The sequence below is a fragment of the Pisolithus orientalis genome (assembly GCF_024613125.1).
Source record: "Pisolithus orientalis strain OTSU chromosome Unknown F5J12scaffold_7, whole genome shotgun sequence".
Lineage (NCBI taxonomy): Eukaryota > Fungi > Basidiomycota > Agaricomycetes > Boletales > Pisolithaceae > Pisolithus > Pisolithus orientalis.
Window position 1 is genome coordinate 1,051,160 of NW_026260788.1, and position 24,929 is coordinate 1,076,088.

General features: G+C 50.3%; 6 protein-coding genes across 6 annotated transcripts; 2 read left to right on the forward strand and 4 right to left on the reverse strand.

The window, feature by feature from the left end:
• Nucleotides 1–5,350: 5,350 nt before the first annotated feature.
• F5J12DRAFT_717350 (fungal hydrophobin-domain-containing protein) lies at nt 5,351–5,947 on the forward strand (the record flags this gene model as incomplete). Its single annotated transcript, XM_051741053.1, has 3 exons — nt 5,351–5,611; nt 5,672–5,833; nt 5,900–5,947. The coding sequence occupies 3 exons, from the start codon at nt 5,351–5,353 to the stop codon at nt 5,945–5,947; spliced, it is 471 nt and encodes a 156-aa protein (XP_051602366.1).
• Nucleotides 5,948–6,325: 378 nt separating this feature from the next.
• Nucleotides 6,326–10,925, reverse strand: F5J12DRAFT_526466 (uncharacterized protein). The gene is made up of 11 exons (XM_051739883.1): nt 10,705–10,925; nt 10,625–10,657; nt 9,664–10,562; nt 9,382–9,585; nt 9,178–9,327; nt 9,013–9,126; nt 8,836–8,955; nt 8,615–8,783; nt 8,362–8,561; nt 8,165–8,309; nt 6,326–8,115 (listed from the first exon to the last, which is right to left on the reverse strand). Exons 2-11 carry the CDS (start codon nt 10,632–10,634, stop codon nt 6,485–6,487), a joined length of 3,642 nt encoding a protein of 1,213 aa, XP_051602367.1. The 5' UTR covers nt 10,635–10,657; nt 10,705–10,925; the 3' UTR covers nt 6,326–6,484.
• Nucleotides 10,926–12,069: 1,144 nt separating this feature from the next.
• F5J12DRAFT_700658 (uncharacterized protein) lies at nt 12,070–12,458 on the reverse strand (the record flags this gene model as incomplete). The annotated part of the gene is made up of 2 exons (XM_051740501.1): nt 12,070–12,191; nt 12,236–12,458. Coding segments are annotated over 2 exons (345 nt in total), but the record flags the coding sequence as incomplete, so codon positions are not given.
• Nucleotides 12,459–13,215: 757 nt separating this feature from the next.
• On the forward strand, nt 13,216–13,810 carry F5J12DRAFT_765984 (hydrophobin 2; the record flags this gene model as incomplete). The annotated part of the gene is made up of 3 exons (XM_051742185.1): nt 13,216–13,475; nt 13,535–13,696; nt 13,763–13,810. Exons 1-3 carry the CDS (start codon nt 13,263–13,265, stop codon nt 13,808–13,810), a joined length of 423 nt encoding a protein of 140 aa, XP_051602369.1. The 5' UTR covers nt 13,216–13,262.
• A 538-nt stretch (nt 13,811–14,348) lies between these two features.
• F5J12DRAFT_890652 (uncharacterized protein) lies at nt 14,349–17,151 on the reverse strand (the record flags this gene model as incomplete). Its single annotated transcript, XM_051747424.1, has 7 exons — nt 14,349–15,979; nt 16,029–16,173; nt 16,226–16,425; nt 16,480–16,648; nt 16,701–16,820; nt 16,897–16,989; nt 17,041–17,151. 7 exons carry the CDS (start codon nt 17,149–17,151, stop codon nt 14,349–14,351), a joined length of 2,469 nt encoding a protein of 822 aa, XP_051602370.1.
• Nucleotides 17,152–19,824: 2,673 nt separating this feature from the next.
• F5J12DRAFT_817505 (anion exchanging protein) lies at nt 19,825–22,277 on the reverse strand. Its single transcript, XM_051745133.1, has 8 exons — nt 21,833–22,277; nt 21,631–21,776; nt 21,446–21,580; nt 20,940–21,397; nt 20,481–20,883; nt 20,407–20,425; nt 20,158–20,345; nt 19,825–20,074 (listed from the first exon to the last, which is right to left on the reverse strand). Exons 1-8 carry the CDS (start codon nt 22,120–22,122, stop codon nt 19,911–19,913), a joined length of 1,803 nt encoding a protein of 600 aa, XP_051602371.1. The 5' UTR covers nt 22,123–22,277; the 3' UTR covers nt 19,825–19,910.
• Between the last annotated feature and the right edge of the window lie 2,652 nt (nt 22,278–24,929).

Sequence of the window (24,929 nt, forward strand, 5' to 3'; positions counted from 1 at the left end):
CAGCTTCCATCGTGCGTCCTTCAGCGTAAAGGCTTTCACATAGACGTTGCTGTGGAACGATGTCCAGTCCAATGAAACCCCACCCAAATATCTTCATGAAGGGTTAGATTAACGGATAGTAATAGCAGAAGACCCACGAGTGAGATCGACTGGAGTGGAGGACATTGTTTGCCCTTGGGGGCCAGAGCCTTCGCACGCTCGATCAACGGTATCGCACATCTGTAATTCCCGTTCTTCATGTACATAACTGCAAGGACCTGAAGAATGTATCAGCAGTCATACTCGCATGTCTGGATGATGTGAAGCACGTGCCTGGGTGCACAGGTAGGCGTTGGCGTCACCGTTCTGATGGTCTGCTCTCATAGTAAGGTGCTCTGCGCGCGTTATCGCCTCTTCTTTCAAACACAAGAATTGACTGGGCGGAGCACAGATTAATCGCAAGAATGATCTAGTTCACATCGCGCATCTTCAGAAGTAAGAGGAATTTGACGTCGTGCTAGCTCACAGTCATAAGAGGCGAAGTCGAATGTCCATAGCGCACCCTCCCGATCGCCCTGGCCAAGTAGAGCAATTGCCATTGCAACTGTAGCCAATAGGTGATGGCTGAAGCCGGGGGGGCTGGAGGTGCATGTGAACAAACATGCGCACGAAGTAGTAAGGTTATAGCAGACGGACCTCCTTGGCGTCCTCTAGCGCAGGTTCCAGATTTTTCAAACGTGTTCTTACAAAAGCGCGATTTGCCAGCACGTACTGTCTAGGAATCGAGGCGGTTGTGATCTCCTCCGACAGCAGCACTTCGGTGTTCGTCGGGTCGTCCCGTGTCCATGACTCGAAGGTCTTATCACTCACCCGTACGAGCGGAAGCTGAGAAGCGTAGGACTGTTGATGGATCAAAGCATTACACAACGTAATGGTTGTTAGCGATGCGACCTGCTTCATGAGCGGATGTATACTTACACCACGGTCGAAATACTTATGGGAAAGGAAATCTCTGAAATTGTGAACTGTGATATTCCTGCCATGACTGCATGCGAGATACCCCCCGCTTGGTGAGAGAGCGACGTATTGGATCCTTCCAGTGTGTGACAGTGCTACTGATCTGCTGGTGGGACACACAATCCCATAACGAAACTGATGGGCCTGCGGCACACGCAACGAACTTGCCGTTGGATGCTATATAAACCGGTTGGTTTTCATGGATCAACCATTCTGCGGACGAAAACTTGGACAGGTCAAAACAGGTTATCTTGCCTGTCCCTGATATAAACAGCTGCTGGCCATCAGACGACCAGGCCAATGGAATGCGTGGCCCGCTTGAACTGTTTTGACCTGAATCGAACAAGATGTCGCCACTGTGGGTGTTGTAGATGCGGAAACCCTTAGTCTGCGAGGCGGTAGCAAATCGACTACCGTCTAGTGAGAACTTTACGCCAACAACATTAGTGTGTGGGAGGGGAGGAAGCAGTCGAACACCGGGAGTGAGGCTGAATATCTCGACGTTGTGCCAGTCCGCAAAGGTAATTTTAGTACAGTCGCTCGAGATATCGACCCCCAATACCCAGAAGTTGGGTTCGGTGAACTCGCGCACTTTCTCATGAGTGGCTGCATTCCAGACGATTGCCTTGTTTCCGCGATCTCCAGACACTATCCACCGGCCATCCTGGGAAATGACAGCAGACTCCACAATATTTCCACCCGCTCTCATGGTTGGGCCCTGTTGCTGACCGTCTTCAATCTTCCATCGACGAATATCACCGTTGGCATATCCTCCTACGTCCTGACTTTCGTCCACAAAGGTGATTGCCCATGCATCACTTTGAGATACAATTTCGATCCGTTTTGTATCTTAACCACCACAATGAACTGTCAATAGGGCTGCCTCAGCCTCTCTGACTCTGGTACGTACCCATTGTCGTCGCTGGCAAGCCCGCCAACGCAGTCAATTCGTCGTGAGGATCAGAGACCGCGGATACTGTCCTTCCAGCCGCCCGCAACGTACCCGCAGCAGCTAACGTGCGACGGTGCAGGAACGTAGTACAGCAGATAAACCGATCGTGGTATAAAGGCGAGCATCTCATCACCGACCCACCCTCTCACCACCCTAGTTACAAATACAGGTAAATAAATCCGTAATATGCGTCGTAGTCACATCGTCTCCTTCAATCAACGAACATTCGGTGCAGTTCTTGGTATTCGTCTGCACAAAGTCATGCATAAGCAGGGTGAGGGTTGGCGGAGACATGTCAAAGGAAGACTTGGTGATGTATACAACCGTCCAATCCCAGAAAAGTATTCAGCGCATGTATCAATCCCTCCACCCGCATTCGGTCCCAGCAGAGCTTTTCGCCGGTACCCCCTTCCTTGGCCCCATCAAAACCAAGGTCTCACCCATTGATAAGACACATCCGGGTCGCGGGCGCCTCGCTTGATTCCCGTTATACTACTGCACCGTGTCCGGATATATCAAGTGTCGATATCCTCCATAACTAGATCCTAGTTGGCTCAGGGGTCATAATAGGCGCGGTTAGAGAACACGCTGGTACGTTGGCAAATGGCTACGGCTGTCTCATTTTCTGACATCTTGCTCAACGTAACCTAATCGCACTCTCAAGCCCCGACGCCTACCCTATCACAGATTTCCAGCGACCTTTGAATACCTTCCATGCGGAGTTCCCTGCAGTTCCACAGCCCGGATTGCCTCGGACAACAATATCGCCCTGGTGCCACGTGGATACCGTGGCACGGGGATGTGGTCGCTGTTTGCTTATCTGGTATTTGACAGTTTGGTACCCTTACTCTGTTGCATGTACGGGGCTTGCTTCGCGAGTTGCTAGTGTCTAGATGTTACCAAGCCGTTTACCGCTGTACTGATGTCAGGTGAGTTGGCGCGTTCCAGGTTATAAGTAAATTTTCGGATAGCTGACTCTGAATCCAGCACACACCACACGCTCAATACATCTTCTTGTTCCGCATTTGATGGATACGATGAGAACAATGTCCAGTGACCTTCGATTCGTCATCGATCGTGGTGGACCCTCTTTGCAAAGGTATTTTGCCTATGGACGTGTCTAGGGCTGAGGCCATGATGCCACACCATTGACCTTAGGCCGCCTTCGTACACCCTGGTTTCTGCAATATGAAATCCATGGTTGGCCCACTGGCGTCACCATTTTGACTTGCCATTATCCACAGGCTTGGAAGCGAAAGGACATTTCTCTGATCATGCTCCTGACGGCTTTTGATAAGACACATGGAGGTCACAGACTCCAATGGGATCCTTAACGTTACGATCGTTCAGGCAGGGCGTCAGACGATTATTGCCAGCGTGCTAAGGTACCCGGTGCTTTGTGTGCGTCATTATGGAACGTCCTGGGGACTCTGCGCCGAGTCTTGTATGGGTGTATCCATGCACTCAGTACACATGATTGATGAGCCACTGACTCAACTCTTCCTGTCTGATCACTAGCCGTGTGGTCAGCTCACCCGTCGATTACGTCCCACCCCTGTTTTACCTCACAGTCCTATGCCGACACCTTTCTTACTGTGTAAGTCCTAATTCTCCTCCACCTGCTGGCGGAAGTCCCACATCAGACAACAGTCGCACTTCCACAATAGCCACCACATCACGCAAGATCCGGTACTTTCCACCTTCGTCATACAAACGGCCAAATCAAACGTTCCTCGTGAAATGAACTACTACTGCCTGACGTCTCGCAGATGCGTTCCCGTCGCTGACTTCGGTTCCCCACCATCCTTGGTACGACACAAACCTAGTGATCTGTCGCTCGTCTGAAGTGTAGAGAAGTACAATGTACATCTAGTTCACACGAGAGACCCCGCCCCGGATCGCACGTTGTAACACGTCGAAATAGTTCGCGTTGTCGCCCTTGTAGTCCTGGCCTTCACATTTCCAGTCTTCTCCCCCCTTTATCTCCTCCTCCGTCTTCGCACCCGCCGTAGTACCCCGCCTCGTGCGAGTCGTTGTTGTCTTAATAATCGACATTTTCCAACTTGAAGATGTGCCTGGATTGGATGTACCCTTGCCCTCTCTCGACGGTGTAATATTTCTCTTCATCCACCACCTTGGAGCTTATTCGGTTTCACAGTTCGATAACCTAGTTGAAAAAGAAGTCTGTAAGTCTGTCACTGAGGAAAGGACGTGACCACAGCCCACGATCGGTCAAAGTTGATTGTATTGATTGAGGCGACAACAGCCCATTGGGGAGCTTTCCCGTTGATACGAACCTCACCATCAGCTTTTGCGCCATAAATCGCATAGAGAATGTCAATGCCCAATTGACACCGTGACCTCACCGACGAGGGCGCGTTAGGGGACCTGGTCAACCAGGCTTCTTAAATGACAGTGTTGAATCTCAACCTTGGGCTGAAGTAAGTACTGTCGTCCGACGGGTTCCTTTGCAGTTCTCATTGCTCTTCTCTTCTGAAACCCAGGACAATTTAATATTTGAGCTCTAATTTAAACATCTGGTCTGAGCCACATGTGCCCCCGCAGGTCACCCTGCGTCGGGCTGCAATGCTACTTGGAAAGCAGGTAGTAAATTCACACGTAATGACACCGGCGTCCGATTTAACACCGGTCAATGAAGCAGAACTGTCCATATACTGGCCCTTACTGCCCTCCCGTGCTTGCCGGGGTAACGGGACATTTCTGCATAACCACTTTCCAAACGGCGTAACATCCCATCAGATTTCTTGGTATGATATAGCCAGGATAGCAACACAAAGAAGACGGGAACGAGAGAACAATCCACGAATGCTCCAACCCTGAGGAACTCTAACAGCTGAACAGGGAAATCTATTTTTCAGGCTTCGCTACGTGGAACCTTCGAGGGACTCTATGGTCTATGCTGTGTATTAGTGCCAGGTCGGAACGCTCACAAAAGGAAAAACCTAATATCCGCCAGTGTCAATAACTGCGGCCCTACGACCTCCGTGTGCAATTCCCCACCGCAGCTGCACAGTGCGAATATGGCGGAACGGGGATTGTTTACTCAATTTTCAAGGTATAGTGTCCGACCATATCATTTGTCGGCGGCGGGCGAATGGTGAGCGGAGACAGTGCCTCGAATGTTGTCTCTTCGAGGCCGTCGCTAGCTCTTGCCGCCGAGACTGTATTTGACCTTCATCTCCTGCAACAATTGGAAAAAATATCAACCCGTGGGGTCTCCCCACCGGCAGAAGTCAGTCACCTTACGTAGGAAAGGCTCATTTACCATGAACGGCGATTGGAGCCCTTGGCGGTGGATTTTTCGCGGGACCAGGAACTTACTATCTCGTGACTCCATTTGCCCTGTAGAGTGCCGGCCAATGGGTGTATCCGTTTGAGTCTATGGCAAAGACAGGTCAAGATGGATACCAGGGGGCTGTGGAACGGATTAAAGGACTAGGGGGTTATTTGAAAGGTATAAAAACCACCAGGTGTCGGCCAGAACCTACAGAAAAGACAAGGACTCCTTCTCTACTCACAACTCACAATACTTTGCAATGTTCCCCCGCCTCCTTCGCTGTCCTGGCAGCAGCCACGCCCCTCGACGTTCGCCAAAGCCAGTGCAACGGCGGCACCACCTATTGCTGCAACAGTGTGCAAGATGTAAGTTGACTACAAGCAAAAGCGGCCGCGAGGGTCCTTGACTAAAGTGGCATTCTTCAGGCCAGCTCGTCCGGGGTGACCAGCCTCCTGGGGCTCCTGGGCCTGAGCCTTGGTAGTATAACTGGCCAAGTCGGCCTCAACTGTAGTCCCATCACCGCGCTCGGCGTGGGTTCGGGTGCTAGTTGCACGTCGCAGGCCGCATGCTGCACAGGCGACTCATTCGTAAGTCCTACCATTGTCCGACCAATTTCCGTGTATGGCTGATGGTCGATCTTACATAATCTGCAGAACGGTCTCATCAACGTTGGCTGTACCTCTATTAACCTTTCCCTGTAAAATATCGGCATCCGGAATAGGGTTCTGAGCTACGTGGGAACCTGTGTAGAAACCCGAATGTTGATTTTATCGATAAGATACTCGAGCGTAGTTTGCTGGGATGTTGGTATATAGTGCTCGAGATGCGTCCCTTCGAAATCTCTGCGGAAAGCATGAAGCAAAAATCTGTCTAATAGTCGAGAAACTGGCAGAAAATAACTCACTCGAAGGGTAGTTCATGCGAACCAATCGGTGAAGGAACAGGGTAATGAGCAATGTGAAAAGCTCTACCAAATCGCAAAGAGCTTTCTATAGAAGAGTTCTTAGAAAACCTCAGTTTGAAGGTTTGTGGATAGCAAAAGCCACGAAGGCCAGGCTGTTAGGGAACAAGAAGTTACGAAGAGGGTGAACACCCCTGCGCTAATACTAGCTTGTTCACAAGCCATGTAACAAGCAAACCAACGAGGACAGCATGAAAAATACAAACAGAAAAAAGTGACCGATAGGAGAAGAAAGAAAGACCAACTTTAAATACCAGCAGCCGAGTCTAAACATACGTCAAACGATTTCCAACACTTGTACCTGAATGTGCTTGGAGGTGATGTCGGTTCCGAGTCCAGAGATGACAATCTCGTTCTCTGCAGCGACCCTCTCGTACCCTCCATGCATTTGCTGTACAAGAAGTAGCGCGTTGAACGGCTGCCCGAGGCGAGCAATCATCTGTAGCGCCCGGGTATAGTCGTCAACCTGAGGCATGGAGACAGTGTGTAAAGCCACAACTTCGTCAGATCTAGCGTCGCCATCCCAATCCGAGTCAGAGTCAGTATCAGATCGCAAGTCACCTCCCCCGACAACCCCACCACTCGGACCCCGGATATGATGAATCCACGGATGCGCGAAGACGAATTTCTTTGGTTCGTGCAGCGGGAGATCATCTGCCGTCCTGAACTCCACCCTTCCATGCCCTGATACCCTGGCACGATATAGCTTTTCATTGCCACTACGTAGCTCCTGTATATGGAGGCTTCTGACAGAGAAGACGATGCATGGAAGATGTAGATGTTGGGCCACAAACCGGGCGGATGGAAGAAGGTCGATCTGATTATAGATGCTCAGGGCTTCCTGTTGGGACAACTTGCTACGTAACTTTGTGATACGGGTTTCCATCTCTTCCCCTTCGAGTGATGGAAAGTTGTGAGGAGTTTGGCTGTAAACGGAAACAGAAACCGGAAGACAACTGTTGTATGACGATGACTTTCCTGACCACGCAAGCACGGAGACCTCGCCGGAGCGGGTCACGATCTCTTCCAGGAGATGTCCGAGAGCGTTAGCTCCTTCGCCGTACTGAGGCCCAATATTGGACTTGAATATCCCGATCAGAGAGTACGCGACGTCTTCCTCGATCATCGCATTGCGCGTCGAAGCGAGACGAAGTTTCTCGCGCACCCCGAGATCGTCTGGAGAGAACGTAACGACGGTTCTATGGGGAATCTTGATAGCATCTACTAGTTCTTGTAGAATCCCCGGAGATTCTTTGTGGTTTGCGGCAGCGTCGCCAAGGTATGGTTTCCATTCAGAGTCATAGAAACAAACGAGTTTCGGTGCGAGAAGCTCTTGCAAAGTCCATGCTCGTGTCATCCATAAACTACGCCTAAGGTCTCCTGGCTTGGACGGATGCGCTACTCCGGCAAGGAATACGAGCGTGGCTGCCGAATTCGCATACCATGTATACATAGATGTTAGAGATCGATTCAGAGTGGAGCTTGCGGACTTGTCGATACAGCACGTATCTGACCACGCCCAATTGTAGCCAAGTCTACGCGACTCTTTGCAGAAATTGCGCAACTTCTCATTCAGGGGCATGTCAGGGAGTTTCCAAACAGATTTGACCATGTTGACATCCTGGAACGACGGTTCATTCCCCTGCCACGTGTGAGAGAACATGACGTATCCGAAAAACCTTGCAACCACTCGTAGGATCCGTTCGTTGTCCACTTCTTTCGTCATAGATGAAACAAGTTCTTTGAATGTCGGGCTAGCCTTGAAGATACGGATCTGCTCGGGACCGTCACAAAGGGAACCGGTGTTGACATCAATGACGATGAGGGGACAGTTTTTTAGGATCCCACGAACGGCAGGATCAATAGCTGCAATCGTTTCGGAAGGAGAGATGTAGTTCTTGCGTAATTCTGTGTAAGCGTTACTTGCATGTATTAGATTCAAAGAGGATATTCATACCCCTGATTGCAGGGTCACGGGACTGCTCGATCATTTGCAGCATAGACCCGAAAGCATCGATCGCTTCGTCATACCATTTCGCTCCATGAAGCGCGACGTGCTTGGCCTCATAGCCCCAAGGGCTGGAAGGGTCCACTTTCACTGCCTATAGGCTATTGTAAGGAACTGACTCGAACAAGAAAGTATACCATGCACACCTCGTTTGCATCCCGTAGCGCATCTTCCCACAACCCTCTTACGGCTCGAGCTCTGCTCCGCGTGATAAATAGACCGGCGGGACTTGGAGAGCTGAGAGACAACACAGAAGAATACTGTGTTATTATGTCGTCATCTTTAACAGATCCAAAGACTTCATTTCCAACATGCTCAAGCGTCGCAATACATTTTTTGGTAAAATCTGATAACAGAAATGAACATACACGTCGACCAGACTAGGGCTACAAGAAATACCTGCAATCCAATCTGAAGTCGCCTTGCTACGCTGGACTTCCTCGTCTGATGTCCTGATGATGATGAGGAGGATCTCGACGGCTTCAGCTGTACGTCCTTCAGCATAGAGGGTTTCACACAGACGTTGCTGAGCAATAATGTCCAGTCCATTGAAACTCCACCCAAATATCTTTATCAAGGGCTACATTAATAGGTAGCGGTAATAATAACAGAAGACCTACGAGCGATATGGTCACTAGCGGAGGACATTGCTCACGCTTTGGGGCTAAGTTCTTTGCACGCTCTATCAAAGGTATCGCACGTCCGTAACTTCCCATTTTCATATACATAACTCCAAGGACCTACACGATGCATCAGTGGTGATACTTACATGTCTGCATCACACGCGAAACACGTACCTGCGTGTAAAGATAGGTGGCGTCATCATCGTTGTCCTTGTGTGCCCTCGTAGCAAGGTACTCTACGCGCATTATCGCCTCTACTTGATTTCCGGACTCGAACACAAGGATAAACTGATTGGAACGTAGATTAATTGCGAGAACGATCTAGACCACCTCGCGCACCTTCAGCAGTAAAAGAAATCTATTGTCATGCAGTTCACAATCATGAAAGGCAAGGTCAAATGTGCATAGTGCACCCTCTCTGTCGCCCTGGCCGAGTAGAGCGACTGCCATCGCGACATGGCCAATAGGTGATGACTGCACCCGGAGGGACTTGAGGTGCATATGAACAAAAATGTACGTGGAATAGTGAAAAGGTAGACTCGCCTCCTTGACATCGTTAACCGCAAGTGCCAAATATTTCAAACGTGCTCTTATAAGAGCACGATTTGCCAGCAAGTAGTGGCTAGGATTTGAAAGGCCCACGATCTCCGCTGAAAGTAGCATTTCGGTGTGTGTCGGGTCGTCCTGTGTCCACGACTTGAGGGTTTCATCGCTCACTTGTACGAGCGGAAGCTGGGGAACATGGAGCTGTTGACGGATTGAAGCATTATGCAACATAATGATTGTTGGTGACGCGAGTTTAATGAGGGGACGTAGTACACTTACACCATGGTTGAAATACTCAGGGGAAAGGACATCTCTGAGATTGTGAATTGTGATGTTCTTGCCATTTCCACATGCGAGAAACCCCCCGCCCGGTGAGAGAGCGACGGATCTGATCTGTAAGGTGCATGTAATAATGCTACTGATCTGCTTGTGGGACACACAATCCCATAGTGAAACTGATGTGCCTGCAGCACATGCAATAAATCTACCATTGGATGCTATAGATACCTCAGGTTTGTTTTCATGGATCGACCATTCCGAGAACGAAGATTTGGAAACGTCGAAACAAATGATCTTGCCTGTGTTCGCGACGAACAGCTGCTTGCCATCAGAGGACCAAGCCAACGGAATGCGCGACCATGAACCGACTGAACCCTTAGTATCTGAATCGAACAAGATACTGCCATTGTGGGTACTGTAAACACGGAAGCCGTGAGAGTCCGAGGCGGTAGCAAATTGACTGCCATCTGGGGAGAACTTGACACCAAAGGCCCGTGTGTGTGGGAGGACTGGAAGGAGTTGGATACCGGAAGCGATACTGAATATCCGGGCGTTGCCATAGTCCCCGGAGGCGATTTTAGTACTGTCGCTCGAGACGTCGATCCCCGATACCCAGTTGCTGTGTTTGGTGAGCTCGTGCACTTTTTCATGAGTGACCGCATTCCAGACGATCGCATTGCCTCCGCGGTCTCCAGACACCAACCACTGGCCATCCTTGGAAACGGCAACAGAGTCGACAACACTGCTGCCCGCTTGCATGGTTGGACCCTGTTGCTGTCCGTCTTCAATCTTCCATCGACGAATTTCACCGTTGGCATATCCTCCTACGACATGACTGTCGTCCGCAAAGTTGATTGCCCATACATCACTCTGGGATGTAATTTCGATCTGTTTCTCATCTTAACCGCCACAGCGAAATGTTAGTAGGGATGCCTCAACCTCTCTCACTGCTGGTACGCACCCGTCGTCATCACTGGCAAACCCACCAACAAAGCTTGTCTTGGATTTGGGGAGGGAAAGAACGATGCATCATAGACTTACTCACGGCACTCAATATATAGCTCACACGTTCCTCAAGCTACATCTCGATCTGAGTCAGTTCACACCATCAGAGTCGCATCGTGTTCTTCATGATCAAGAAATCGATGACGATTTGGCGGTGCAGGTCTGAGATCTACAAGATCCGGTGCTTTCGACTGCGTGAGGTGATGCATATAAGGGTAAGAGCTGGTGGAAACGTGTCGAAGGAAGATGTGGTGACGTATTGAGATGTCCACAATCATCCAATCCCAGAAAACTATCCAGCGCGTGTATCAATGCCCTCTACCACGCACCCAGTCCTAACACTGTCTTTGGGTTCCACGCTCGCCGATATCCTCAAACCTTCTTTGTAGGATCGAATCCTGCCAACAACGCCAAAGCCTCACGCAATGATAAGACACATGTGGGTCGCACCTATTCACTGTCCATCACCAGGCTCATCAACGCGTGCATCACCCCAACGAGATGGGAGAGGCAGAATATGATATGACAGACGGTCATATCGTCATCTACAAACATTCCATACACTTATGCGCGCATCAGTTCGAGTGCTTCGACACCTCGCAGTTCGATGCGAGCGGATCACGCGAAGTAACATTCCTCTTCATCGCTTGTAAGTCTTGGCTTTTCAGGCTATCTAATCCAGATTCAGGGTGTATGCCCATTCCGACTCGGTTGAATACACTTCACAAGTCGAGGACTCCCCGTTCCTTTACTCGCAGAGGTATTCATCATGCACTCCCGACGTCGTGGTGTATGTTGTTCAGTTTAAGTAGGGAGATCACCGGGCGACGAATGTCTTCCTAACGGTGGACCCGCCACGGCAGCTGGTGAGTGTCCTACGGCTTGCGAGGGACCACGAGAATTGTCGTCGCCGTCTGGCTTCACCTGATGATGGCCCGGGATATAACTACGTATTATCCTAGGACGATGATGACCATAGTAAGCTCACCTTACCAGGACGAAGTCGTACAAAAGTAAGAAAACCGACGGCAACGAAATCGTCCACCTTTAGTTGTACTTTACAGGCTTACAGCGTTCTTGCACTTCGCCTTCCGTGAATTTGAACAAGGATCAACAAAGCACGACTGCTGTACTAGTCCTTGCAAAGGTATCTCCTCGTATCGGAGGTGCGATATGGCGTACATTTCTACATAAGTAGTCTCCAATTTCTACGACTAGCTGAGATAGGAACATAAACAAAACGGGAGCGAGAAAATGATGTACAAATTCCCTCCAGATACTGAAGAGCTCTAGATGGTGAGCAGCGAATCGCTTCGACTACAGGGAACTTCCGACAGACTCGATGGTCTATATAGTACATCAGCAGGTGGACCTAAATTTATTCGAGTGCTCGACACTCACAAAAGGGGAAGCCGTAGGACCGTCAAGGACAGATAATTCTTCCGGAGTGAATGGGAGTCGAGGGATAAGCAATGTTCTGACAGGAGCTAGAAGGAGAATAACAAGAGGGAATGCAATTGCCGCTGACAAACAAACATGTCAGTAATGTCGGCTCCAAAGGCCACACCTGAATGTAATGGCAAAAAAAGAGTGCACAACTCATCGACTGTCTGCGTAATAGCAAACGCTGCATCAAATCCGACAAGCTGGATTCCAACGAACAGTAGTAGGCGTGACGTGCGGACTTTGCGCAATGACTCGTCGGCAGGTGCGAACGACTTGTCGCGCACTAGATATAGTAATTTGAGCGTGATCCCGTTGCCCCGAAGCGCGTCCGCGCCCATGAACCAACTTTGTTGCCGACCGTTAGTGTCTTCTTGAAAAGCAAGGCTTCAAGATACAATTCACTTACAAGGGGCCTGCCATGACACTTGGCATATCAATCTTTAGTAGAGATGCGTTCCAAACATTTGAGGACTTTCCAGACGGCGCAAGCATCCCATCAGACTCCTTGGTATGATCTAGCTAGGATGGCAACACAAAGAGGACGGGAATGAGAGAGTGATCCATGAACACTCCAACCCTGAGGAACTCTAACAGCTGAACAGGGATATCGGTTTTTCAACTTCGCTACAGAGAACCTTCCAGGGAGTCTATGGTCTATCGGGACGCTCACAAAAGGAAAAACCTCATATCCGCCAGTGTCAATAACTGCAGCCTTACGACCTTCGTCTGCAATTCTCCACCGCAGCTGCACAGCGCGTAAGGAGTCCAGGCTAACCATATGGCAGAACGGAGATGGTTTACCCACTTTTCAAGTTAGTATTCGAGCACATCATTTGTCGGCGGCGGGCGAACGGTGCGCGGAGACAGTGTCTCGAATCTTGTCTCTCCGAGGCCGTCGCTAGCTCTTGTCGCCGAGACATAATTGACCTTCATTTCCTGCAAAAATTGGAAAAATATCAACCCGTGGGGTCTCCCCAGGAGCCAGTCATCTTACGTAGGAAAGGGTCATTTGTCGTGAACGGCGACTGGAGCCCTTGGCCGTGGACATTTTCGCGGGATCAGAAACTTACTATCTCGTGACTCCATTTGCCCTGCCGAGTGCCAGTAAATTATGTATCTGTTGGAGGCAATGGCAAAGACAGGTCAAGATGGATACCAGGGGGCGGCGGAATAGATTAAAGGACTTGAAAGATATAAAAACCGCCAAGTGTCGGCCAGAGTCTACAGAAAAGACAAGGTTCCCCCGCCTCGCAGCAGCCATCACCGCCTCCTTCGCCGTCCTGGCAGCAGCCACTCCTCTCGACGTTCGCCAAAGCCAGTGCAACGGCGGCACCACCTATTGCTGCAACAGTGTGCAAGATGTAAGTTGACTACAAGCAAAAGCGGCCGCGAGGCCCTTGACTAAGGTGGCATTCCTCAGGCCAACTCGTCCGGGGTAACCAGCCTCCTGGGGCTCCTGGGCCTGAGCCTTGGTAGTATAACCGGCCAAGTTGGCCTCAGCTGTAGTCCCATCACCGCACTCGGCGTGGGCTCGGGTGCTAGTTGCACATCACAGGCCGCATGCTGCACGGGCGACTCATTCGTAAGTCCTACCATTGTCCGACCAGTTTCCGTGTATGGCTGATGGTCGATCTTACATAATCTGCAGAACGGTCTCATCAACGTTGGCTGTACCTCTATTAACCTTTCCCTGTAAAATATCGGCATCCGGAATAGAGTTCTGAGCTACGTGGGAACCTGTGTAGAAACCCGAATGTTGATTTTATCGATAAGATACTCGAGCGTAGTTTGCTGGGATGTTGGTATATAGTGCTCGAGATGCGTCCCTTCGAAATCTCTACGGAAAGCATGAAGCGAAAATCTGTCTAATAGTCGAGAAACTGGCAGAAAATAACTCACTCGAAGGGTCGTTCATGCGAGCCAATCGGTGAAGGAACAAGATAATGAGCAACGTGAAAAGCTCTACCAAATCGCAAAGAGCTTTCTATAGAAGAGTTCTTGGATAACCTCAGTTTGAAGGTCTTGTGGATAGCAAAAGCCACGGAGCCCAGGTTGTCAGGGAACGAGAAGTTACGGAGAGGGTGAACACCCCTGTACTAATACTAGCTTGCTCACAAGCCATGTAACAAGCAAACCAACGAGGACAGCATGAAAAATACGAACAGAAAAAAGTGACCAATAGGAGAAGAAAGACAGACCAACTTTAAATACCAGCAGCCGAGTCTAAACATACGTCAAATGATTTCCAACACTTGTACCTGAATGTGCTTGGAGGTGATGTCGGTTCCGAGTCCAGAGATGACAATCTCGTTCTCTGCAGCAACTCTCTTGTACTCTCCATGCATTTGCTGTGCGAGAAGTAGCGCGTTGAACGGCTGCCCGAGGCGAGCAATCATCTGTAGCGCCCGGGTATAGTCGTCAACCTGAGGCATGGAGACAGTATGTAAAGCCACAACTTCGTCAGATCTAGCGTCGCCATCCCAATCCGAGTCAGAGTCGGTATCAGACAGCGAGTCACCTTCTGCGACAACCTCACCACTCGGACCCTGGATACGATGAATCCACGGATGCGCGAAGACGAATTTCTTTGGTTCGTGCAGCGGGAGATCATCTGCCGTCCTGAACTCTACTCTTCCAAGCCCTGATACCTTGGCGCGATATAGCTTTTCGTCGCCACTACGTAGCGCCTGTATTCGGAGGCGCCTGACAGAGAAGACGACGCATGGAAGATGTAGACGTTGGGTCGCGAAACGGGCGGGTGGAAGAAGGTTAATCTGATTATAGATGCTCAGGGCTTCCTGCTGGGACAACTTGCCACGTAACTTTGTGATGCAGGTCTCCATCTCTTCCCCTTCGAGTGACGGAAGGTTGTGAGGAGTTTGACTGTAAACGGAAAGGGAAGCTGGGAGACAGCTGTTGTATGACGATGACTTTCCTGACCACGCAAGCACGGAGACCTCGCCGGAGCGGGTCACGATCTCTTCCAGGAGATGTCCGAGAGCGTTAGCTCCTTCGCCGTACTGAGGCCTAATATTGGACTTGAATATCCCGATCAGAGAGTACGCGACGTCTTCCTCGATCATCGCATTGCGCGTCGAAGCGAGACGAAGTTTCTCGCGCACCCCGAGATCGTCTGGGGAGAACGTGACGATGGTTCCGCGGGGAATCATAATAGCATCTACTAGTTCTTGTAGAATCGCCGGAGATTCTTTGTGGTTCACGACAGCGTCGCCAAGGTATGGCTTCCATTCAGAGTCATAGAAAAAGACGAATTTTGGTGCGAGAAGCTCTTGCAAAGTCCATGCTCGTGCCATCCATAAACTACGTCTAAGGTCTCCGGGCTTGGATGGGTGAGCTACGCCGGCAAGGAATACGAGCGTGGCTGCCGAGTTCGCATACCATGTATACATTGATGTAAGAGATTGATTGAGGATGGAGTTCGTGGACTTGTCGATACAACACGTATCCGACCATGCCCAGTTATAACCAAGTCTGCGCGTCTCCTTGCAGAAATTGCGCAACTTTTCATTGAGGGACGTGTAGGGAAGGTTCCACACGGATTTTTCAACGTTGACATCCTGAAATAATGGCTCGTTCCCCTGCCATACGTGCGAGAACATGACGTATCCGAAAAATCTTGTAACCAAGCGTAGGATCCGCTCGTTATCTACTTGTTTAGTCATGGACGAAACAAGCTCTTTGAACGCTGCATCGGCCATAAAGATACGCATCCGCTCAGGACCATCGCAAAGGCGACCAGTAGTGACATCGATGACGACGAAGGGACAACTTTTGAGGATCTCGCGAACGATACGATGGATAGCCGCAATCGCTTCAGAAGGAGAAATGTAGTTCTTGCGCAGTTCTGCGAAACAGTCATTTGGGAATATTAGCTTCATACGGGAGATACATACGCCTGATTGCAGGGTCAGGAGACTTTTCGATCGCTTGCAGCATAGACTTGAAAGCATCAATCGCTTCGTCATACCATTTCGCTCCATGAAGTGCTTCGTGTCTGGCTTCATAGCCCCAAGGATTGGAGGGGTCCGCTTTCACTGCCTATATCACAATTGTAGGGAACTGACTCGTACAAGAAGGATACTATGCATACCTCGTTCGCGTCCTGCAGTGCATCCTCCCACAATCCTTTTGCTGCTCGAGCCTTGCTCCGCATGATATGGAGACCTGTGGGACTTGGAGAACTGAGCGACAATGCAGCCGAGGACAGTTTTATTGTTTCGTCATATTTTGCAGACCGGAAGCCTTCATCGCCAACGTGCTCCAGTGTGGTAGTGCATTTTTCGGTGAAATCTGACGACGGACATGAATATGCACGTCAACCAGACTGGCAGCGAAAAGACAGACCCGTGATCCAGTTCGCAATTGCCTCGCTCCCCTGCCTCTCTTCGTTTGATGTCCTGATGATATTGAGGAGAATGTCCACGGCTTCGGCGGTACGTTCTTCAGCATAGAGGGATTCACATAGACACTGCTGAGCAGCGATGTCCAGTCCACCGAAACTCCACCCAAATATCTTCATGGAGGGTTAGATTAATAGGAAGTGGTAGTGACTGCAAAAGACCTACCAGTGTGATCGCCACTAGCAGAGAACATTGTTTGTTCTTTGGGGCTAGATCCGTCGCAAACCCGATCAATGGCATCGCATGTCCGTAATTTCCCGTCCTCATGTACATAACTCCAAGGACCTGCGCAATGTATCAGCGGTGATACCTAAATGTCAGCATAACGCAAAGCACGTGCTTGAGTGTAAAGATAGGGGACTTCATCGTCACTCTCATTGTTTGCGCTCCTAGCAAGGCACTCAACACGTCTTATCGCCTCTTCTTGATTTCCGGATTCGAACACAAGGATAGACTGAACGGGGCGTGAATTAATTGTGAGGAGGAAGTAGATGACGCTGCACACCTTCAGAAGTAAGAGAAATTTGTTTTCGCGCGGCTCACAATCAAGAAAGGCAAGGTCGAATGCGCATAGTGCACCCTCTCGATCGCCTTGACCAAGTAGAACTACCGCCATTGCGATATAGCCAATAGGCGATGAGTGAACCCGAAGGGACTTGAGGTGCATGTGAGCAAAAATCTACGTGGCCCAGTGAGAAAGCAGACTCGCCTCCTTCGCGTCTTCAATCGCAAGTGCCAAATATTTCAATCGCGCTCTTATAAGAGCGCGGCTTGCTAGCAGGTAGTGACTAGGACGTGAAGCGCTCGCAATCTCCTCTGAAAGTAGCATTTCGGTGTTGGTCGGGTCGTCCTGTACCCATGACTTGAGGGTCTCATCACTCACTTGTACGAGCGGAAGCTGAGGAGCATGGAGTTGTTGACGGATTAAAGCGTTATACAGCATAATGATTGTTAGCAATGCGAGCTTCATGCATCACGAGTGGATGTTCACTTACATTACGGTCGAAATACTTAGGGGGAAGGGCATCCTTGAGATTGTGAATTGTAATATTCTGGCCATTTCCACATGCAAGATACCTCCCACTTGGTGAGAGAGCGATGCATCTGATCTCTGAGGTGTATGTGATGATGCTACCGAAGTGCTTGTGGGACACACAATCCCATAGGGAAACCGATGACCCTGCGGCACACGCAATGAATCTGCCGTTGGATGCCACATATAACAGAGATTGGTTTTCATGGATCGACCATTCCGAAGATAATAACTTGGAAAAGTCGAAACAAATGACTTTGCCTTTGTTCGCGACGAACAACAGCTGGCCGTCAGACGACCAGGCCAAACGACTTCTCGACCATGGACCGGTTGAGCCGTTTTGACCTGAGTCGAACAAGATACCGCCATCGTGCGTACTGTAGACGCGGAAACCTTGAGTCTCTGAGAAGGTAGCAAATCGACTGCCGTCTGGGGAGAACTTGACACCAGCAACATGTTGGTGTGAGAGGGGAGGCAGGAGACGGGTACCGGAAGCAATGCTGAATATTTTGGTATTGAACCAGTCCACAGCGGCAAATTTAGTACCGTCGCTCGAGATATCGACCCCCAATATCCAGACGGTATATTCTGTGACCTCGCGCACTTTTTTGTGAGTGACGGCATTCCAGACGATCACCTTGTTTCCGCGGTCTCCGGACACCAACCACTGGCCATCCTGAGAAACGGCAACAGACTCCACAAGGCCACTCGCTTGCATGGTCGGACCCTGTTGCTGCCCGTCCGAAATCTTCCATCGACGAATATCACCGTTGGAATGTCCTCCTACGACCTGACTTTCCTCCGCAAAGGCAACTGCGTGTACATCACTCTGAGATACAATTTCGATTCGTTTTGCATCTTAACCACCACAGTAAACTGTCAGTAGAGCTGCCTCAGCCTCAGACTCTGGTACGCACCCATCGTCATCGCTGGCAAACCCGCCAACACACCTTATCTTGGAGTTTGGAGGGGAAAAGAACGATGTATCGTAGACTTACTCATGGCACCCAATACATAGCCCACACGTTCCTCAAGTTGCATGTCGGTATGAGTCAGTTCACACCATCAGAGTCACACCGTGAGTTCTTCATGATCAAGGAATCAATGAAGATTTGGCGGTGCAGGTCTGAGCTCCACAACATCCGGTGTTTTCGACTGCATGAGGTGATGCATAGGGTAAGGGCTGGTGGAAACGTGTCGAAGGAAGATGCGGTGACGTATTGGGATATCTACAATCATCCAATCTCAGAAAATTATCGAGCACATGTATCAATGCCCTCTACCCTGCACTCAGTCCTAACACCATCTTTAGGTTCCACGCTCGCCGATACCCTCAAACCTTCTTCGTAGAATCGAATCCTGCCAACAACGCCAAAGCCTCACGCAATGATAAGACACACGTGGGTCGCACCTCTTCACTGTCCATCACCAGGCCCATGAACGCGTGCATCACCCTAATGAGACGGGAGAGGTGAAATCTGATACGACAGACGGTCTTATCGTCATTGGCGAACATCCCATCCATTTATATGCGCATCAGTTCGAGTGCTTCGACGCCTCGCAGTTCGATGCGAACGGATCACGCGAAGTAGCAGTAGCATTCCTCTTCGTCACTTGTAAGTCTTGGCTTTTCGGGCTATCTAATCCAGACCTAGACTGCACGCCCATTCCGACTCGGTTGAATACACTTCACAAGTCGAGGACTCCCCGTTCCTTTACTCGCAAAGGTACCCATCATATACTCCCGACGTCGTGGTGTATGTTGTTCAGTTTAAGTAGGGAGATCACTGGGCGACGAAAGTCTTCCTAACGGTGGACCCGCCACGGTGGCTGGTGAGTGTCCTACGGCTTGCGGGGGACGGCTAGAATTGTCGTCGCCATCTGGCTTCACCTGATGATGCCGCCGGGATATGACTATGTATTGTCCTAGGACGATGACGACCGTAGCAAGTTCACCTTGCTGGAGCGAGATTGTGCGAAAGTTCTCGTTGCCGGAGGGAAAGAAAACCGACGGCAATGAAACCGTCCACCTTTAGTTGTATTTCGCAGGCTCACAGCGTTCTTGCGCTTGGCCTTTCGTGAATCTGAACACAGATCAACAAAGCACGACTGCTGCACTAGCCCTTGCAGAAGGTATCTCCTCGTATCGGAGGTGTGATACGGCATACATTTCTACATAAGCAGTCTCTAATTTCTACTAGTTGAGATAGGAACGTAAACAGAACGGGAGCGAGAAAGTGATATACAAATTCCCACCAGATACCGAAGAGCTCTAGCCGGTGAGCAGGGAATCGCTTCGACTACAGGGAGCCTCCGACAGACTCCATGGTCTGCATAGTGCATCAGCAGATTGACCTAGATTTATTCGAGTGCTCGACACTCACAAAAGGGGAAGCCGTAGGACCGTCAAGGATAGACAATTCTTCCGGAGTGAATGGGAGTCGAGGGATAAGCAATGTTCTGACGGGAACTAGGAGAAGAATAACAACGGGGAATGCAATTGCCGCTGACAAACAAACATGTCAATAACGTCAGCCCAAAAGGCCGTACCTGAATGCACATGGCCAAAAAAAGTAGTGCACAACTCACCGACAGTCTGCGTAACAGCAAACGTCACACCAAATCCGACGAGCTGGATTCCAACGAACAGTAATAGGCGTGACGTGCGCACTTTGCGCAATGGCTCGTCGGCAGATGTGAGCGACTTGTCGCGCATAAGATATAGTAATTTGAGCGTGATACCGTTGCCTTGAAGTGCGTCCGCGCCCATGAACCAACTTTGTCGTCGGACGTTAGTGTCTCCTTGGTTAGCAGGGCTTCAAAATACAATGCACTTACAAGAGGCCCGCTATAACACCTGGCGTATCAATCTTTAGTGGAGATGCGTTCCCAACATTCGAGGACCGACTCACCCCGAGGTATGAGACCCAGAACGTGTAGTAGCGGACCGGTTAGTAGAACAAGGCACAATACACCCTGAACAAGATTCGAGACACGTTGTTCTACAACTGCAACAGGAATCTCTTTCGGACGAGGGACGTCATACGAAGAAACTTCATATTCCGTCTTTTCTATATGAGGAGTCACGGATGAGTCCACCCGGCTAGTCGAAGCCCCATTCTCTTCGCTATTACGGGGTGGGTAACCCATGACCAGCAGGGAGGTAGTGTGGATAGGCGCTTGGGGGATCAATCCATTAGGCGCAGGAACGCCGATGAGTCCAGCGAGGAATGTGGTGATGCCAAGAAGGAAAAAGTCATAATGAAATCCCGGTGGCTTACGAAGCGGGAATTGAGAACCCTGAGCCATCAGCGACTTTACAAAATCAACGTCAGGTTTTCTCGACGGTAAACGCCTGCCTGTCCACTGACCGAAACATTATGATCGAAAAAGAACAATATCCACAGGATAATTCCGAATGGCAACGCAATACCAGTCCACTTCCCATCAAGCTCCCAAAACTTGACGAGCCACGATCTCCCATTTGCAGCCTGAAACGCGCCACCAACTGGTAGGGTAAGCACGTTCGCAGAGTGGAGGCGACCCCAATAGGCCATTGCAGATGTCGCCACCAGCGAGATTGGCATACCATAATCCGCGATGAATTGTCGGACGACGCGATGAAAATATGGCTTCTCGGAGAGTTTTTGGAATATGAAGGAGGTTACTACCATGAGAATGGCGAGAATTATTGCAACTGCAGCACTGACGAATCCGCCCGTGAACTGTCTGGTGATCACCTGAACGCCATATTGCACGTATATCCACGAGACGTAGAAGCCGAAGGTGTCACAAGAGAATAGGGTGACATATTTCAGAAAGTTGCACCCTTCACAGGATGGTTAGCTGACTCCGGGGTACAAATCGTCAGACACACAGTTCAATATAGCCGTAATCCAGTGAATGACAGCAGCCCATAGATACACCCATCCAATAAAGTGCAGGTAGTTGGGGGGGTTGGACTGTATCATGAGGATGTTGTAAATAGTCTTGTTAAAGACCGTGATGGGACCTATACATAGATCTGAATAATGATGACATTATGGCTCAGAAGCTGCGCACCAGTAACACCAGCGATGGTCAGGGGCTGCGCTCCAAACACGGAAAAAATAAAGGCAGCCATGAAAGTGGAAACGAGGACCTCTGAAATACCGTATTGATTTGTTGTCTCAATTAGATCTAGAGAGAACGCAATTCCAGGAAGTACGCTGATCAAATTGGTGTTTTATCTTGACGATTGACATTGTTAAAGAAGTAGACGTACTTTGCACAGAAAATCAGTGCTATTGCAGGGACTACACGGTAATTCCAAGCATCTGTCCAGTCACTGAGATACCACGGTAGGCGGGCTTTGATGTCTTTGATGACGCCTGCTCCAAGGAACCTGACGAACGCTAAACGAGAGTGAATCGTCTGTGGTACATCATGGAGTGTCGTCGATGCACTAGTTGATGGTAGGTCCGGAGGATTTGTTGACCGCTCGAAAGGTGTGCGAGGAGCCTGCAAGGAGCTGGCAGTGCTCGAGGAGCTAAGAAACTGAGACTCGTTCTGCATTTGACAGAGGGTCAGACAGCTCGAAGACGTATTAATATTAGAGGGTCAAGCTCGATCGTCGCTGTAAAATTATTGTAATGAGTTGGCTAGAGAATGTGGATGGACGATTTTCCGGAAGTGCAGCGACTTTGTAAACAAGGCGATTACGTGAGTAGGGTTGTTCATGGGGGGTCGGGGAATGAACCCCGTGCCCCGCACCCTGGGGCAGCGGGTACGGGTTGAACTATTGATACTGACCCGTTCGACCCGCGGTGTGGTATAAACCCGAGGGTAGTGTAATCAAGAAGTGACTTTCTACGTCGTCGAGAGGTTGAACTCGCTACCTAAGAACCGCCACTTTGACGGATAGTTCGGCGAAGGAAAGAAACGGACAAAAGCTGTAGACCGCGCGAATACCATCTTTTTTTGTGCCTCTACGTATAAAATACTCAACATTCGATTAGTTACAACTAGGGTGACTTACCCACTCTGTCTCGGGTCCTCCTCGACTCTTGGTGTGTCTGATGCAGGTCGGAGTTCTTGGGAAGGCAGCATCCCCATCACCCTTATTGGTGGTACTGACATCGTCAGCGCGATCTAACTTGGTGAGCGGGTCGGGCTCTGTGCAGGCAACAAGAATGATTAGATGTGTGTGTCAGGAAGGGGTCCCGACAGCTTTGATCTTTTGCAAAGAAGGATGGGGACCGGTGATAGTCACACGTCTCAGCCCAGTCATGATAGAGGTTTCAGACTGCAGGATGGTGACAAACACAACCTAGCTAGTCGTACTTGACACTGACGAGCTCAGCGCCTCCTTCTGCCTCCGTGCCGACAAGTAATGATACTATCATTGATAATGATTTCAGGAACGTCTTATTCCAAAAAAGGAAATTGACGCGCGCCGAGTTTTTTGGCCCGTGCCCTGACCACATTTTCATTCATTCAGCCGTGACCGCCTTCAAGCTTCAAGGTAGGGACCCCACTCGGTCACCCCTACGTCTGCTAATCGACGGAGTCTCGCAGCCTTCTGGCACTTATCACCTTCATTGACTTAACTCAACGCGGCTGGACCGGATTTCAACACTTACCCAGTCAGACAGCTGCTGGCCATACACACGTTCACAAGCGAATGGCTGCATGCTATCTGAACTTTCCTTAATTTGATTTCACTCTGCAGCAGCCAGCAATCACAGTGGCGAGGCATCTTATCCGGTCATTACCCCTCCTCACTTCACATAAGTCGTTGCATTCCTTCCAATCCATCATTCCCCCATGTCATCCCCATCCCTTCAGACCCCTCGTCGTCGCCAGACAAAACGTAGATTGGGACCTGCCAGCCGTGACTCGAATGCCATCCGAGCATCAGTGCTCCAGACGGCGTTAGAGCTCGGAATCGCCCAGAACCCACTCGTAGCAAACTGGATTTTCAACAGCCCATTGGAAGAGGAGCCGGAGGATCTGCAACTAGAGTCGTCCAACAATCCTGAGCCGGAGCCAGAGATCGTCGAGGTGCGCCCACTTTGACTACCAAGTCCGTCGACTGACCTGTTGTACAAACCTCATCAGTCGATTACTCCAGCTTTGAGTCACAGCTCAAACACGGCTTCAGATGATTCGCCTGTCCTCGGTTCCCCCAAGAAAAACATTGTGGGTGAAAACGTGCCTAGCCTGCAGGTTCACATGCACAAACCGAGCATTACCGAACCACCACACGTGCATTTCGATGATTTCCCTTCTGAAAACTTGTGGCTCTCCTTGCCTCCCGATATTGCGTCATCTTACTCGAAGCGACAGAACAGCGGGAACCTAGTGGTCAAGCGGCCCCAGGAGTCACAACGTGCCTCCAGCCATGAAGTCACCCTGAGCCATACCCGTTACAGCGACAGCCCCAGTCCAGGTCCTGTGGAAACAGGGTATTCTAGCGAAGGCCAATATCTTTCGAAAGGGAAGAGTTCCAAAGAACGGGGGAAAGATAAGTCTGACAAAAAACGGATCAAGAAGTGGATCAAACCCGCAGCCCTTGACCTCAGCAAAGGTGACGATCGAGACGGTGATTATACCTCGGACGGAGGGTATCTCTCTGCCTCATCAAACAAATCGCAAGGGAAGTCTCCTGGTAAAGGCAAATCTCGGGCCATGGCCTTCTTTCGAAGGCGGTCAAAGAAGACTCAAAAAGAGAGCGAGGATGAAGACGAAGATGAGATTCCTCCAGTTCCCGCACTTCCCGTTTTCCCTAAGCCTTCGAGTCCCAAGCCTCTTGCTCGGAATGGCGCTGCACCGTCATCCCCCACGAGGTCTGGCTTCACTCCGCTGACCCTGAATCTCTCGAGTCCACCTGCTTCTCCAAGGCGGGCATCCAGTATGAGCCCGCCACCTAATCGTAAGGGGCCTGCGTCTTCTGGAATTCCCTCGAAGTCTGCCCTGGCGTCAGTACCACCTGCACTCAATCTCCGTCCGTGCGATGTATCCACTCCCGCTCTTTCGGCACCGAACACGCCACTTTCACCATCTTTCGTCCCAACTTCCCCTCCGCAAGGACCTGTAACAACTTCTAAACCCAACATTATTGGTTCTCGACATCATCTTGCCACCCGTCCACCTGCCCCTCCTCCTAGCCAGCCCCTCCCGCAGCCGCCACCATCACCCTTACCTTCAACCCCGTCACGAAGAGTTCTCAACCCGTCTCCGGTTCCGCCGTCACCGACAGTGGCAGCAATGCGGGCTCCGTCGCGGCCGGTTCCGCCATTGCCTGTGCCTCGGTCAGCTAATCCAATAAATCTTCCTTTGGCTCCTGTGCGGCCATTAAATCCTAGGAAAGGTACAAATTC